Here is a 14,775-nt window from a genome sequence, read left to right as displayed (position 1 = left end):
TCACTGACATTTGGTGGAGTAGCTGTTTCTTCAGTCAGAAGTTAGGAACAATCCTCATCACTGCCATCTTTCCTTATAGTTCATTATACCGTCTTTCAAGGCGTTGTAAAGGGGTTGCATTATGCGGGATGCATCCGGTATCCACTGACGACAATAAGTGCATAGTCCAAGAAAACGCTGGAGTTCAGTTTCATCTCTTGGGAAAGGAAGGGAGCTGACAGCTATTTTTCTTCTGCGAGGTGTCTGGCACCCTGAAGGAGACAGTGACCCAAGAATATCACTTGACCAAGGCAGAACTGAAGTCCTGAGGCCGAAACCCGACAATTCAGTGCTGCCAGATGCTTTAAGGAGGCTAACAGTGGCAACAATGGCAAAAGACACCTGCTTATTTATATATATATATATATATATATTTAATTTTTTTTTTTTTTTTTTTTTTTTTTTTGCAAGCTGGTTGGGACTGTTTTGGGCCCCTTGTGACATAACTGTCCATGTTAACTGTCGTCCTGCTAAGTGAATGCAAATAGAAACTGGCAGTCTGGGTGTAACGGAATGCTAAAGAAGGGATTGGTAAGATCAATAACTGTAAACCAAGCAGCATCCTGGGGTATTTGGGACAAAAGAGTATGAGGATTAGGCACCAGGTTTAAGAAACACTTTTACTGGTTCTACAGGCATTTTCCCTATATCATTTGGCCCTTTTGACCAGATTTTAGATAGTATCTCTGAGAGGTATGGGGTGAGTTATTGATCCTCAGGAAATATCGGGGATGGATCTGAGCCTATCAGGGCCATCATAACTATGGGAAAGGCATGCAAAATACAAATTTCCTCACTGTCTTCATCTACATAGGGATTTTATAACATAAGAACCATCTGACCATCATCTTGGTATTCCAGAGCGGAACTGTGATAATAAATCTGCCCCTAGTAAATTTACTGGACATGTGGGAGAGATTACGAACTGAACAGTAACCTTGGGAAAAGGTCCCACAGAAATAGGGTTTATGAAAGAATATTAATTGGGTCTACCATCTACTCCGATTAAAATAGCAGGGGAATGATAATCTCTGAAAATGTTCGAGTCTGGCACAGGGCCATAATTAGCAGGGAGGGGCTAAGGAGTAAGGTTCTCAGTAGCTGAAGACTGGGAAGGGGGGCAAGAGTTTGCTGTGTGGGCTGAAGGGCACACTGTGTGCTCGCAGCTGCGGTGGGGGCTAGAGGCTGCTGTTTGCTGTGTGGTTTTTTTTTTTTTTTGTTTTTTTTTTTTTCTTCCTCCTGAACAGAGCAGGTTAAAGTGTTCTGAAAACTTTTTTTTTTTTTTTTTTTTTCTCTGGAGCTGGTAAATGGAAGGGGTGGCTACTCATAACCACTAGCAATAACGGGGACTAAGGCTGCCGGCAGATGATGATAGGTGCCGTTAGCAAAGGTGGGGGCTGCGACTCTCGGTCTCCTTGTACAATTGTCATCTAGCAGGGAGACCTCTTCTTTCAAATCATCACTTTTAACTATTTCCCTGACACATTAATATCAATCTTAGTTCCTTCGTAACCAATCACATTCTCACAGCACCGTCACTTGCTTGAACCACAAACAATCCCATCTTTGCCATAATAGACAATTTTTCCTTCTTCAACATAGCAGTAACAGAAACAATCAGAATTCACATCCTCTGTTCTTCCTAACAACTTCGTCACACAATTCATGTGCCAAGCCACAAAATTCTTCTTTTCCTTCCACAGATTCTCTCATTTAGAGCTAAATATCCTTACTTCAGTTGTGCACAATACTGGAGCGGCCGTCTCAGTCTGTTCCACAGGGTCAATAATCCCCCTCTGGGATTGCCCAAAATTCGCGATACTCAGTGAAAGGAGGAGGGCGTCTCAGACTATCCCTCCGGACACCTCTGGTTATATATATATATATCTATATATACCTGAGTTACGTATCCTACCCAGTCTTCGATCACATGACCACGCCTGACTACTAACAGTGAATTCAGGATTTCAGGATATTTTGACTATAAAGAGGGTCACAATCACTGGTCAATCCGGGGTGTCCGTCCCTTATGAGGTACGGTTCGAGCACTGGGCCCCCAACGGGACTGCACCTCTATGATTCCACCCATGAATCACCCTACCATGGGGACAAACCTCAGATCCTCTTTGCAGCAACAAGCACAGGAAAACCACACCAACGGCCAGTCTGAATAGTATAACTGACAACTTACCGCGGCTGTGGGGGGTGATCAGTCCCAATTTTCCAACACCTGTGTCCGCTCCGAGGGCCCTTTGTCTTGTTGTCCTCCGGGGGCAGAGGCGTCCCTTCCCCGGGGGGTTCCCACGTTTGGGCGCCCCATGTTTGGGCGCCAAGACTGTTGAGGTAGGGCTAAATTAACCCTTCACGGTTGAGCCAGTGATTTCCAAATTAATTTACAGGGCGTTGCTAGCAACTGGGAATGACCACACGGAGACGGGGGTCTCTCTACGGGAGGATCGAGGCAGATCACTGAGCCCCTTTACTGAATCTCACATTACATAGCATTCTGCTTAATTATGCAAAGTATACAGCTACCAATAGAATCGTAATACATTTAAGCCAATAGTATTGCAAGAAAATCAGAATATGTCCCCAGCTGCATGACGTAGAATATAGAACAATAGCACATTCTTTTAGGGTCTCATCTCATATCTCATATCTTGTACAAGCTAGAACAGTCTGGTTTCATAACAGCCGTGAACTTTCATCTAGTTAAGTTACAAAATTTAACTCGTAAACAACAAAATGGCGTTGCAAGCACAAAAATGGATCCCGAAGAACAAGATGTCCTGTACATCTGAATACTGTACTTCACAGCTAGAGTGAAAGCCTATGGGCGCAGGATCCGTCATCACCCGTCAAATGACGCATGCCGGCGAAAGATCCGTGTTTTTTTGTTTTTTTTTTGTTTAACTGAGCATGCTCCTGACAGGTTAAAACACCAAAGAAAGAAAAGAGAATTTTTTTTTTTTTTTTTTTTTTTTTATAGAGTTCTACATAGCATAATAGCCGCTAAATCAGTGAGGCTGCGCGGATTCCCTGGCTGACTTGAAGTGAACTCGATAGCATGGGAAAGTTTCTGTACTCTTTCCTACGCTGTCAGATCACCTCAGGTCAGCCGAGGACTCCGCCCAGCCTCACTGATTTAGCGGCTATTATGCTATGTAGAACTCTATGAAAATATATCTATCCGGCTTTCTCCTCCTCATTGAGGGACACAGGACCATGGGTGTTATGCTGCTGCCACTAGGACGACACTAAGCACATACACAAAGAAATTAACTCTTCCTCTGCAGTATACACCCTCTGCTGGCTCTATCCTGAACCAGTTCTTGCTTAGTGTCTGTATGAGGCACTAGGGTCTGGCTTCAGACCCCAACTTTGTTTTAATTTTTACATTTTACCCTGTTTACTTTTTTTTTTTTTTTTTTTTTCCTCTCTAGTCACCTTCCATGACAGCCACCTTTGGAGGTTGTCTCCCCGCCCTAATAGGGGACAGGAACACAAAGAGGTTAAATAACCCTCCCCTTCCTGCTACCTCAGTGTTTTTCCTGTCCCCTATCGGGGCATGAAGAGGTCACAAGGGGCTGCCGTGGCCAGCGAGCGGAGCCCCTATGTACTCACCGAGCTGGGCAGCCGAGGTCGGGGGGGTTCGCCTCTCCTCCTCCATGGGCTGCTCCCGTCTCCACCGCGGTGTGACTCAGGACTTCTGCCGCCCTCCCGCACCCTCCGGGGTAAAGCGGGGCGGTATGGTGCCTGCCGGGGTCCTGTATAGCTCCCCGGCTTCCTCCTTCCTCCCAGCGCTGCATTGGAGCTGCGTGCGCGTCAGAGGGGGCGGGCAATCGACTGGAAGTAGCGGTGACGCGCATTTCCGGTTTGCAGCCTCCAGCGTCCTGTGAGGGGGAAATGCGTGCCGGCACCCGGGGGACCCGGGAAATGAATCCAATGGCGGCGGGGGTCGAGCGGTAGCCTCCCCAGGGAGGAGAACGCATCATCATCCTTAAAAGGGTGCAGCAGCTCCAGGTAAGTGCAGTGTGTCTGTGGTGTGTGCAGACATGGATGGTGAGAAGCCCTCAACTGCCGCATCTGCGGAGCCCAGAGTTCCCCCTCCTACAGTGAGTAGCAGGGCCGGTCCCTTGCCTGTCAAATAATTGGTGGCACAGGTCTGAGTAAGCCTTTTCTTCTTCTTGCAGGAAGACAAGGCCTCTGCCCCTAAAAACCGATGCAAGTGTGGTATATGTGGTGCCAGGTTTCCTTCTGACTATAAAAAGAAGTTATGCCAACCTTGTACGCAGAATATTCTGCGTACCGAGCAACCCTCCCTGTTTGACAGCATAAAAACTCTCATTAGGCAGGAGGTTCAAACCTCCATAGCAGCCCAATCCCTGGTGGCCCAGGGCCCTGCCTCAAAAAAGAGGAAAAGGGCTCCTATAGAAGCCGACAGACTCGGGAGAAGTCCGTTCCTCAGGGTCGGCGGATATTTGGGGAAAATGAGGGCTCCACGTCCGCCTCCAGTCATGATGCAAAAAAATACTATTTCTCCTCTGAGGATATGGAGGAGTTAGTCTCCATGGTAAGAAATACCATGGGGTTGGAGGAGGAGGTCAAGCTCTCAGTCCAGGATGAGATGTTTGGAGGGTTGAAACCCAGAGGTAGAAAGGGTGTCCCGGTTCATGAGGTTATACAGGGCCTAATAGCTCAGGAGTGGTCCTCCCCCGAGAAGGCACTTACAGTGCCTTCTGAGCTAAAAAATCGGTTTCCCCTAGAAGGTTATAGTTCTTTTTGGGAGATCCCTAAGATAGACGTCCAAGTGTCTAAGGTCACTAAGAAAACGTCCTTGCCCTTTGAAGATGTTTCCCAATTGAAAGTTCAGATGGATCGCAAAATAGAAAGCCACCTTAAGTCCTGGGAAGCTTCTACGAACCTGCTCAAAGCAAATATTGCTTCCACCTGCGTAGCCAGATCTTTGTTTTTCTGGCTACGTACGTTGGAAGACCACCTATCGGGGGGGGGGGGGGGTACCCCAAGAGAGGATATCTTAGACTCCCTGTTAATCCTTCAGAAGGCAATAGGTTATTTAGCTGATGCTTCAGGACAAATGGTACGGGTGGCAGCAAGGTCCCTAGTCCTTTCAAACTCTGCCAGGAGAGCCTTGTGGCTGAAGTCGTTGGGGAGCGACATCACCTCCAAGACGAAACTCTGCGCCATACCCTTCCAGGGGCACCACGTGTTCGGGCCTGTCCTGGATGATATCCTTGAGAAGGCTTCCGACAAGAAGTCACTGCCAGAACAGAAATCCACCAAAAGGCGTTTTTTTTTTTTTTTTTTTTTTTTTTTTTTGGTCCCTCAAGAGAACAGACCTCTCAGAGGGAAGGGCAAGACGGGTCGTTGGAGCTACCTGAAAGGGGGTAAAGGAAGAAACATCCTTGTGCAGCAGCAGCCCCCAGAGAAGCAGTGACTCCCGGGTCGGGGGACGACTCAGTTTCTTGCCCAATGGCAGGCCACGACCTCGAACTGGTGGGTCCTGCACACTATACAATCTGGGCTGAAACTAGAGTTCGAGCACCCCCCCCCCCCCCGAATTACCCCGGCACAGTCCCCAAGCCTGCAAAAAGTCCTGTTGCTTCAGATAGAAGAACTTCTGCGGAAAGGAGTGGTCTCGTATGTACCTCCACAAGAGGCGGGCAGAGGACATTACTCTCACCTGTTCCTGATAAAGAAACCCTCAGGAAAGCACAGGCTCATAATAAACCTAAAGCCCCTGAACCACTTCATCAAGTACCGAAGGTTCAAGATGGAGTCAGTGAAATCAGCGATCCCTCTTATTGGACGATGCTGGCAGATGGCTACAATAGATCTAAGGGACGCGTATTATCACGTTCCCATTCATCCAGACCACCGGAAGTTCCTGAGGTTCGCGATCTCGCACGACCGAGGAATCATTCACTCCAGTTCAATGCCCTGCCGTTTGGGGTATCCCCAGCACCAAGGGTGTTCACAAAGATCATGAAGGAAGCAGTCATCTCCATTCGGCTTCAGGGGATATGCATTGTGCCGTATCTAGAAGATCTGCTGATCATCGCCCCATTGGTAACCCGGCTGAACCAGGACGTATCAAGAACCCTACAGATACTCGAAACCCTAGGGTGGATACCGAATCTCCAGAAGTCGGCCCTCTATCCTTCCCTGAGGAAAAAATTCCTGGGGATCCTCTTGGATTCAGAGAAGAGGACGTCCTTTCTTCCCGAAGATTGTCAGAAAAACCTTCGGCAGAGAAAAATCCGGTTCAGAGACCAAAGGGCACCGACGCTGAGGGACGCCATGTCCATCCTGGGTTCCCTGACAGCGTGCATTCAGGTGGTATCTTGGGCACAAGCTCACACGCGAGTCCTCCAGTCATACGTCCTGATAAACGCAAGGAAGTACCCAAACAACCTATCAAAAAAGGTTCCACTTCCATGACATGTAAAATCGACCCTCTGGTGGTGGCTGAGCTACCGAAACCTGAGGCGAGGAGTAAGCTGTGATCAGCTTCATCTAAGAACATTATGTACCGATGCCAGTCTGAGAGGCTGGGGAGCCGTAGTCAAGGATTCATACTTCCAGGGGAAGTGGCCCCAGAACATAAGATCCGGCTCTTCGAACATAAGGGAGGAAGAGTGGAAGAGTCACTGAAGGCCGCATCAACCCTTGTCAAGAACCATCATGTTCGGATATACTCCGACAACATGACCACGGTGGCATATCTCAGAAACCAAGGAGGCACAAGGTACGCCAGTCTAAAGAAGGTAGCAGCAAGGATCTTCCTCTGGGCAGAGAAGCACCTGTTATCCGTTTCTGCGGCACACTTGAAGGGGTCGGAAAACATCCAGGCAGACTTCCTGAGCAGGAAGGACGTCCATCCAGGAGAATGGTGTCTAAACCAAGAGGTCTTCCAGGCTGTAGCATCGAGATGGGGAGACCCAGAGGTCGACCTGTTTGCAAATGCGCAAAAAACAAAAGCAGCTACCTATTTCTCCCTCAGTCCCACGTACGAAGCCCAGGGGACGGATACATTTGTCCATCCATGGGTCTTCAGACTGGCCTACGTCTTTCCACCAATCCCGATGCTGGCAAAAACGTTACAAAAGATCAGAGCGGACGGGGTCACGACAATCCTGGTGGCTCCCATGTGGCCAGGACGAAGCTGGTACAGCACTCTGTTGGACATGGCCCAGGAAGGTCCCTTGCTTCTACCCCAGAAGACCGACCTCCTTTTTCAGGGTCCATTACTACACCCGAACCCAACCAAGTTATGTCTAGCAGCTTGGTTATTGAGGCCAACATTCTGAGGGCCAAAGGGTTGTCGGATGAGGTAATCCGGACCCTTCAAAAAAGTAGAAAGCCGGTAACAAATGCAAAATGTGGAAAAAATTTTCCTCCTGGTGCCTTCTGGGGGCCCCTGACCCCACCCACCCAAATATTGCCCAAATACTAGACTTCCTGCTGAAAGGGTTAGATCTAGGGCTTACTACAAGTATGTTGAAAGTACAGGTATCTGCCCTTAGTTCTTTTTTTGACCAAGACCTAGCCAAACACCGCTGAGTCAAGCGGTTCATGACAGCGGCAGGCAGAATTCGCCCTTCGCTCCCTAACCGGGTTCCTCCCTGGGATCTTAATTTAGTACTCAATAGCCTAACACAGGCCCCGTTTGAGCCCCTGTCAGACATTCCATTAAAAATTCTCACACTTAAAACAGTGTTTCTGGTGGCAATCATATCGGCTAGACAAGTGGGGGAGCTACAGGCCCTTTCGGTACAGGAACCTTACCTCCTACTCAATTCAGACAGTATAGTATTGCGTCTAGACCCCTCCTTTATGCCCAAAGTGGTCAGGCTTTCATAGAAGTTGAGATATCGTGTTGCCCTCATTTTGCCCAAATCGTTCTAATCCGAAGGAAGGAAAATTTCATACCTTGGATGTTCGCAGGGTAGTTCTCCGCTACCTCGAGGCAACCAAGGATTGGAGAATCGATCAGAACCTGTTCCTTCAGTATTTGGGAAGAAATAAGGGTAAGAAAGCGGCAAAGAACACGATAGCAAGTTGGATCAAGCAGTCCATCTCCCTGGCATATTCAAGACATCTCTCTCCTCCTGGATTGTTAAAAGCCCACTCCACTCAATCAGTCGCTACGTCCTGGGCAGCAAGAGGAAATATGTCTTCGGAGCAGATATGCAGAGCGGCCACCTGGTCCTCTGTGCACACCTTTACCAGACACTATAAACTGGATTTCAATAGGGATCTGACGTTCGGCAGACGCGTCTTGCAAGCCGTAGTCCCTCCCTAAAAAAATTAACGGCATGACTCCAAGGTGGCTGTCGTGGAAGGTGACTAGAGAAAATAGAATTAGACTTACCGGTAATTCGGTTTCTAGGAACCTTCCACGACAGCACTAATTTTCCCTCCCTATATAATATCTGATGATTCCTGCTCTACTGGTGGTAACTGTTCATGCTAGTACATTCAGAAAAAACACTGAGGTAACAGAGAGGGTTATTTAACCTCTGTGTTCCTGTCCCCTATTAGGGCAGGTAGACAACCTCCCAAGGTGGCTGTCGTGGAAGGTTCCGAGAAACTGAATTACCGGTAAGTTTATTCTATTTTCAACGGATTGAAGGGGCGACTGGGCCTTTCAAGGTCCCGATCTCCCAAAATCATCAACAGTCGGGCACCCGGAGTGTAGTCTCCCCGTATCCCCTCCTGCAACCTCAACGCCGTCCTGGGCTCTCCTTAGGGGCAACAGATCCCTTCAATGGGTCCGCTCTCCCCACATCAGCAACAGACGGGAACATGGGTTGTCGCCGCCCCCCCCAAGGTACCCCCTTCTGGAGCCAGGTTCTTAAGCCGGACATGCCAGCTTGCCTCACCACTCCTGACAAGAAAAATTACCTCAAGTAACATGCAGAGGCTCCATGCAGTGTCCATGCGGGCCCAGTGCCCCACCACTGCCCGAAAGTGTATGGTGACTGGAAGCGAACAAAACCTCTCCACCTCCCTATCAAAGGGAAGATGGATTGAGAAGGATTTGTGTGGGCCACAATCCCAATCTGGGCCTAATACACGGCAGAACTAGGCACCCCAGACCACACAGCTCTGCTTCACGCACCCGGCTCTGCTGCATCCATTCTCAGCTGCGCAGCACCTGCAATCGGCAGGTGGAGAAAGGGGATCCTCTGATGTCCTTTCAGTTGTCCGGGTTTCCAGAAGGTTTTGTGCACAAAGGTTAATGCCTTCCAGCACCGCTAAGCTGGGTTTTTTTTTTTTTCCTTGTCTGTGATACTGCTGCCATTAACCTTCTAGTATTGGTTCACACACTTATAATCATTCTCTCCAATGTGTCCCAATCCATCACAAAATACTTCATATATTAACTTGTATGCAGGATTCTAGTAGCCACCTAGTGGCTGGTTACCATATCAGGGTGTTAGAATCAGCACGGCTGCCTTGTTAGCCATTTCTTCAGTTCTCTATGTAAAGTCTGCTATTGGAGGAATTTCTCCTCCCTCTGCCTTTGGGGGATCTACTCTCATATTGTGATACTTTTGTTAGTTAAATGATTTCTTATGAACGTATAAGTATCCCTCTCGTGTTTCCTCACCATACAGTGTTCAACCTACTATATAAAGATTCCATATGGGATTGACCAGTTTTTGTTCAGGGGGCATACAACATCTCATGGGGGGGCTTTTTTGTCCTGTTTAACTGTTTTTAATTATTTGTTGGTCTGTGTGGTTTTTCTAAGACTACTTGAATAAAGAATTTTTTGATACTAATTGTATTGTTTGGTGATCCCTGGTGTATAGTATGTCTCCTTTTCTTGCATATAAAGGATAGGTTGTCCTTAGTGTACATAAATGTAACGCTGATCGGTCTGTTTTTTGTTTTTGGTTTTTTTTTTTTTGGTTTCCTTATATCTGCAACTTTGTCTTATTAAAATCTAAATGGAGTTTATGATGTCTTTTTAGACCTTCCAGGTTTTTACTATGATCCTGAGAAGAACAGATACTTTCGCTTACTACCAGGGCACAATAACTGCAACCCCCTGACAACAGAGGGGATATTGAAAAGGGTAATGGAGGTGAAGAGGCTCAAGCACCTGGAAGAAGATAAGAATAGGAAGGTGAATCTCACAATGGCATTGTATTTGAAGAATTAATTCTCATTTATCATTTTTTCACTTTTTTCATTGAAGTATGGGAGGAGAGCATCCTTTTTTTTTTTTTAATAAGGAATGTGTCAATTGAACTCCATATCTGTCTATTATGCATAATGTTACATCTCTACAATACTAACGCATGTTGGATTTTATCAGACATTTTTTTTTTTTTTTTTTTTTTATATATATACTTTGGTAGTTGTACTTGGTAATTTATGTGCCTGAAAGTCTATATATATTTTTATATGCCTGTACTGCCTAATATCTGTTGGCATCATTTCATGCAGAAATCGAGCAGACTTGGATGTAACGCCTCATTGCTACTTCGTAAACAACAGATTGGTTTGCTGCCCTCTACAACCTACTGCAGGTGTGAAAAATCTGTATAAAGTCACCAGACAAACTATTATAATCTATGCACAAATCTAAGAGATGTCTGTAATTGGCATATACCAGCTGAGACATTCTTGCATCCATACTATTCCAACAATTACCTATAAGGAGAGATAATAGTGACCGTACTTCTTAATCAATTAAGATCAGCTATGATTGATAAAGTATAGGAGACCACACGTGTGCTTGGTGCAAAAATAAGTGAGTCTAAGGCCCCAGTTCATAATTGCCTGAGCATTTTTTTTTTTTTTTTTTGGTTCCCAATTCATTCTATTTGCTTGCTTTTTTAATGTTCACTTCATAAGTTGCGACTTGGCCCCTTACTGCCATTGGATGTTATAGTACGTCCAGTAGCAGTACCCCCGCTTTGAGGGCTCCGGCAGTGAGCACGCATCAAAGCTGGGACATGTCAGCTGTTTTTAACAGCTGACATGTGCTCTCAATAGGCGTGAGTGGAATCGCGATCCACTCGTTCGTGCCTGTTAAATACCGCTGTCAAGCGCTTTCGGCCATCGGCTGGAAATATGCGCACCTCTGACCCCCGTAACGTGATCGAGGGTCATCAGTGCGTCAGCATAACAACCAGAGGTCTCTTTGAGACCTCTATGGTTGTTAATACCAGATTGCTATGAGCGCCACCCTGTGGTCGGCACTCATAGCAATGCTGTCATTCTGCTACATAGAGGCGATGCTCAGATCGCCTCTATGTAGCAGAGCCGATCAAGCTATGACAGCTTCTAGCCTCCCATGGAGGCTATTGTAGCATGGCAAAAGTTTAATAAAAAAAAAAAAAAAAAAAATTTAAATATGAAAAAGTAAAAAAAACAAGATTAAATCACCCCCCCCCCCCTTTCGCCCCATTCAAAGTAAAACAAAAAAGAATCGCACACATTGGGTACCGCCGCATTCAGAATCGTTCTATCAATAAAAAAAGGTTTAGCCTGATCACTAAACGGCGGAGGGAGAAAAAAATCGAAGCGCCAGAGTTAAGGTTTTTTTTGGTTGCCGCAACGTTGCATTAAAATGAAATAACAGGTGACCAAAAGACCATATCTACACAGACGTGGTATCATTAAAAACGTCTGCTCGGCACGCATAAAATAAGCCCCCCACCCGGCCCGAGATCACGTAAAATGGAGATGCTACAGGTCTCAGAAAATGACACAAATTTTTTTTTTTTTTTTTAGCAAAATTTGGAAAAAATGTTACCACTTAGATAAAAAAGAACCTAGACATGTTTGGTGTCTTTGAACTCGTAATGATCTGGAGAATCATAATGGCAGGTCAGTTTTAGCATTTAGTGAACATAGGAAAAAAAGCCAAACAAAAAACAAGTGTGGGATTGCACTTTTTTGCAATTTCACCGAACTTGGAATTTTTTTTTTTCCGGTTTTCAAGTACATGCCATGGTAAAACCAATTATGTCAAAAGTGCAACTCGTCCCACAAAAAATAAACTCTCACATGACCATATTGATGGAAAAATAAAAAGTTATGGCTCTAGGAAGAAGGGGAGCAAAAAACGAAAAAGGCAAAACCAGAAAAAGCTCCCGTCATTAAGGGGTTAAACTTCACTCCAGTCCTCCCCTGGTGTATTTGAGTACACCAATATTTTCTTACAATTTTTGTGACTTTTTGAACCAGAAGTCCATTTTACAATTTATACCAAATTCATGAATGGTATGTGCCATTTTGCTGAATGACATTAAAAAGTAACCATTTAACACAAGACAAAAGTAATGGGATGGGAAAAAAAAATGCAAAAGATAAATATGGGCCATAATGTATGGAACTATAATGCGTATTGCTAATGATATGCTAATTAGGAGGAGACCAAACCCAATAGGTGCTTTGTGCATACATTTTATATTCGCATAGATATTTATATTGTCAATATGTATTCCAGAAATTGTGATGACAAGGAAAACTGCAATACCATATACAATTATTCACATTTAATACATTAAATTAATTTAATGTATATATATTTTCATAACTATTCACTTGCAAAAGTCTGGTAGTAGCCTACTATAAGTTGCAAACTTGTCTAGCCAACTGGATTACGGTTTTAATTAAAAAGAAATGACTACCTACTGCTCTAGAGCACTTTCTGCAGCAGTCCCATAGACTATGATGGGAGGCGCAGTCCAGCATGCCATGGCTGCTTCATTCTGATAATTGGTGAGGGCCTTTGGATGGGTAGTAACCTCTTATTCCAGGGTTATACAATAATCTCAGTCCAGATACACTTATTACATAAACCCTTCCAGATCTGAGCTATGCCATCGCATTCTAAATATGACCGAATCGCACGTTGTACCTGTACACACTTAATGTCCTCCTGTCCCTCCCGTCCTGTAGACGCATGCATGAGCTGAAGGTGAGCTGCATGCAAAAGAAGGATGTCTCCATCGTTAACCCCGAGCCTCTTGCTGAGGACACGCACACCTGTGAATTCATTGTCGTAAGTGGTTTTTGTTTTTTTTCTGTAGATGAGGCTAAATGTAACGAGTCTGTCGCCTGTATTTTTTTGTAACGTCCATCCTGTGTACCCATCAGATTGACTCGTCCGGCCAAAGGTTATTTTCAGTGAATGACTTGGATAATGGATATTGTAAATATGGCCTTCTGGAACTTAATGGGCTCTGGAAAGATATCCCAACAGTGGAGAATCACGAGACTCTGTTTTTCAGCAATCAGAAGGTAATGTGCTGTTAAGCCCCCGTCACACATAGCGATCTCGTTAGCGAAATCGCTGCTGAGTCACAAGTTTTATGACGTAACAACGATCTTACCAGTGAGATCGCTATGTGTGACACTGACCAGCGACCGCCCCCCTCTGCCGGTTATCGCTGATCGTCCTGGAATGGAATGGCCGGGACATATTTATTTTTTTTTAATTTTTTTTTCGCTGGCCAGCACTCATCGCTGCGTGTGACAGGCGGGAGACCAGCGATCAGCACGCTGGTAACTAAGGTAAACGTCGCGTAGCGCTTAGAAACCCACTGTGTACCTTAGTTACCAGTGTGCTGGTGCAGGGAGCTGGTAACCAAGGTACACATCAGGTTTGTAAGTGCCGCGCGCTGCTTAGAAACCCGATGTGTACCTTGGTTACCAGCTCCCTGCACCAGCGCGCTGGTAAGTAAGGTACACTGTGGGTAACTAAGCGACCTGCATCGCTTGTTACCCTCCTGTTTGGCAGCTCACTAGCGTTCATGTAGCGACACCAGCGATCCTGACAAGGTCATATCATTGTCGGGATCGCTGGTGCGTCGCTATGTGTGACGAGGCCCTTACTCTGGGATCATTTCTTTGATTGTTAAATGGTTGATTTTTACAAATAATTGTTACAACTGCAATTATCATGATGCTATCTCTACCCTCTAATCTCTTCTCCCTTAAGCACTAAGGGCCCCGTCACACAGCAATCTCGCTAGCGAGATCGCTGCTCAGTCACAACTTTTGTGACACAACAGCGATCTCCCCAGCGAGATCGCTGTGTGTGACAGCGATCGCCCCTCCCTGCCGGTATCGCTGACCGCTGCAAGAAACCTCTGGACATTTTTTTTTTTTTTTTTTTTTTTTTTTTTCGTCGCTGATCTCCCGCTGGCCAGCACGCATTGCTGCGTGTGACAGGTGGGAGACCAGCGATCAGCTGTAAAACAATAAAAAAAAATATTGTTATTCTCACCTTCCGGCGTCCCGCACAGTCTTCCCGCCTCTCTCCACGCTCCCGGTCCCAGTAATCCTTTGCAAGAATGACCGCGAGACTTTGCGATCCCGCGAGAACGGACGTGATCGCGGTAATTCTCTCAAAGGATTACTGGGACTGGAGAGAGGCGGGAATGCTGCGCGGGACGTCGGAAGATGAGAACAACAATATTTTTTATTTTAATTCTATTTTTGACATGAATATGGCATTAGCGCTAACGAACACAGCGATGCCGCACGTGCGGCGTCGCTGTGCTAATCGCTGGTGAAGCGGTCTGTGTGACAGCTCACCAGCGATCACATAGTGACTTACCAGCGATCCTGACACGTTGATATCATTGTCGGGATCGCTGGTAAGTCGCTATGTGTGACTGCAGCTTAAGTTTCCCTTCATGTGCAACACCACCCAAGTTATCTCTCCTTAAATCCTGGTGGGAT

At 46.1% G+C, this 14,775-nt stretch overlaps 1 protein-coding gene across 4 annotated transcripts in view; it reads left to right on the top strand.

Annotated features, from left to right (window-relative positions):
• The window catches only part of DCAF4 (DDB1 and CUL4 associated factor 4), a 50,915-nt gene that overhangs the window by 10,193 nt on the left and 25,947 nt on the right, over positions 1 to 14,775 (top strand). For all 4 annotated transcript variants that reach the window (XM_073552697.1, XM_073552696.1, XM_073552695.1 and 1 more), the window contains exons 4-7: positions 10,044 to 10,198; positions 10,522 to 10,604; positions 12,988 to 13,090; positions 13,186 to 13,329. In XM_073552697.1, coding sequence (XP_073408798.1) covers positions 10,044 to 10,198; positions 10,522 to 10,604; positions 12,988 to 13,090; positions 13,186 to 13,329 — 485 coding nt within the window. The remainder of the gene's footprint in view (positions 1 to 10,043; positions 10,199 to 10,521; positions 10,605 to 12,987; positions 13,091 to 13,185; positions 13,330 to 14,775) is intronic.

Source organism: Dendrobates tinctorius, unplaced genomic scaffold, assembly GCF_039654945.1.
Source record: "Dendrobates tinctorius isolate UK_male_01 unplaced genomic scaffold, ASM3965494v1 ptg000194l, whole genome shotgun sequence".
In the NCBI taxonomy this organism is placed as follows: domain Eukaryota; kingdom Metazoa; phylum Chordata; class Amphibia; order Anura; family Dendrobatidae; genus Dendrobates; species Dendrobates tinctorius.
The sequence above is the reverse complement of the archived record's forward strand: the minus strand, read 5'-3'. Positions and strand labels throughout refer to the sequence as shown.